Genomic DNA, 2,500 nt, shown 5'->3' with positions numbered 1-2,500 from the left:
CAGATCTCTTTCTGGAGTGATGAATTCATAAATCACATTAGACTCACTTAGACTAAACAGGGATTATTACATATATATATATATAAATGTAACATTCCTTTAGAGGTGTTTGGATCATGTGATCGGAGGTTCATCTTCTATTTTCTGTTTCTGTTTCCTTCTCATTCCAGCTGTGACTCATTTGTTAATGATCTAATAATTAATTTGGCTCTCTAATCATGTGATCATGCTGCAGGAAATGATGTTTTATCTTTTGTTTTTGTGACTAAAAACAAAAAAGCCTTTCAACGCTAAATAAAACATCCACATCACGGTTCCGTTCATTGGCGAGCAGAGGCGACCTCTTGTTGACCTTATGACCTCTGATGACCCCACAGGTTTTCTTTATGCAGAATAGTGGTGGTTTTTGGTTGAGTCTGGTACGGAATTAACAGTAAATAATTAAGGATTTAACTGCAAATAAAAGATGGATGATCCGGAGATTTCCCATCATGCTCTGCTAAAATGAAGGAGCCTGATGTGTTTCTTCATGATGATGGAAGCATGATCTTTGCTTTTTTTTCTTTCTGTTGTGTCTCCATCACTCCACAGCTCATAGACATGGAGAAATGGGTACGTGGATTCACACACATGCACACACGCACACTCTCACACACACACACACATGCACGCACGCACACTCTCACACACACACACACACACACATGCACGCACGCACACTCTCACACACACACACACACACATGCACGCACGCACACTCTCTCTCACACACACATACACACACACGCACGCACACACACACACACACACACACACACATACAGACGCACGCACGCACACTCTCTCACACACACACACACACATGTGCGTACACAATCTCAGATGAATGCATGCACACACACACACACACATTCACACACTCACACACTCACACACATGCACACACATGCACACACTCTCACACACATGCACACACTCTCAGACGTAGCACACCACTCACACCCACACTCTCAGATGCATGCACACATGCGCACACGTGCTCTCTCTCTCACACACACACACACACACACACACACACACGTATATACGTTACTGCTGCATGCGTGTCGTGCACCTGATCTGAGGTCAGCATGTACCTCGTATCCAAATATTCAGCATGTGTTATGACTCTTCTTGTCATAATTTCACCCCATTGGTTTCTTTCGGGTTCTGCCATCATGAAAGGACCGGCTCAGACTGAATAATTCACTCTACCGAATCAAACCCGTATGACTTTCGCTCTGCTGTGAAACACTGAAGCAGACGCTTAGCGGAATGTCCACGCTGCTCAGCTGAAGAACGACAGTCACGCGTGCTTGAACAACATGAAGGTGTTTCTCATGTTCACACGAACCGTCCTTTAACACTGCTCTTCCTCAGTGAGTTTGTCTGGTTTTCCAGTACAAATATCTAAACATTCTTCAATCGAGATACATTTCCATCTCCTTCAATATGTTATGATTGAAGAACGTTTATTTCACTGATTATAGAGTTCGCTTACTTTCTTCTTCCTCATTTAGATTTGTGTTTGAGAGCTTCCTTTGATCAGGAAAGTATTAGATCCTGTGACTGACACTGGACTCTGAGTGAGACAGTATGCAGTATGTAACATTTCAAACAGTCACATGACCTCATCAATGAGTGACATCAGTTACCTGCAGATAAAAGGCATTTTCAAATCAAATAAGACAGCTGATATGACTTCCTGTTTATCGAGCACGCTGCATTGTGGGATAGAGTATTGGATGTTGTAGTTCATACTGCATACTCCCGTGTGTTAGTGAGGTCATCGATCTGAGCATCGTGCTGCTGTACACTCATGATCCAAATGGGTTTTATGTGTCATTAACTATGCCTTTTTTTCTTCTTATGGGCCACAGAAATTCATGATGAAGGTAGGAGTCTGTGTGTGTGTGTGTGTGTGCGTCCCTGTTGTTGTGCGTCCTGTCATCAGTCATATGATGTAGTGTGATGTAGCTGTACTGTGAGCTAATTCCAGCGAGACGAGAGTGAGCACTGAAGTGAGTCTAATGAGAAAATAAAGGTCCTGTTCTTCCTGTCCTGAAGTATTACTGGAGCCATTACCTGACACACACACACACACACACTCTCGCAGCCTTAAGAGAGCCATTAACACACACACACACACACACACACACACACACACACACACACACACACACACACACACACACAGGAAGTGCTGAATCCCAGGAAAATCAGCCCTCACCATGGAAAAACACTCTGATGTGTCGGGATTCTTTGTTCTTTTATGGCATGTAAATTGCAATTTGTGTCCTTTTACTGTTTTAAAATGAGTTTTATAAATATTATATTAAATACAGTGTATATAAATGTTATAATTTAGATGAACAATATTTTTGTGTGTAAATTAGTGTATGTATGTGTGTGTTTAGGGTTGTTTTGTGATTCTGCTGTGAATCAGTGAAGTGTAATTGAT

General features: G+C 42.0%; 1 protein-coding gene across 1 annotated transcript in view; it reads left to right on the top strand.

Annotated features, from left to right (window-relative positions):
* Positions 1–2,500, top strand: part of ryr2a (ryanodine receptor 2a (cardiac)) — a 129,097-nt gene that overhangs the window by 4,342 nt on the left and 122,255 nt on the right. The window contains exons 3-4 of the mRNA XM_056244139.1: positions 592–612; positions 1,920–1,934. Of these exons, the coding sequence (XP_056100114.1) occupies positions 592–612; positions 1,920–1,934 (36 nt within the window). The remainder of the gene's footprint in view (positions 1–591; positions 613–1,919; positions 1,935–2,500) is intronic.

This window comes from Rhinichthys klamathensis, unplaced genomic scaffold (assembly GCF_029890125.1).
Source record: "Rhinichthys klamathensis goyatoka isolate OS25496 unplaced genomic scaffold, OSU_Roscu_1.1 h1tg000927l_1, whole genome shotgun sequence".
NCBI classification, from domain to species: Eukaryota; Metazoa; Chordata; class Actinopteri; order Cypriniformes; family Leuciscidae; genus Rhinichthys; species Rhinichthys klamathensis.
This window is presented reverse-complemented; position numbering and strand designations above follow the sequence as displayed.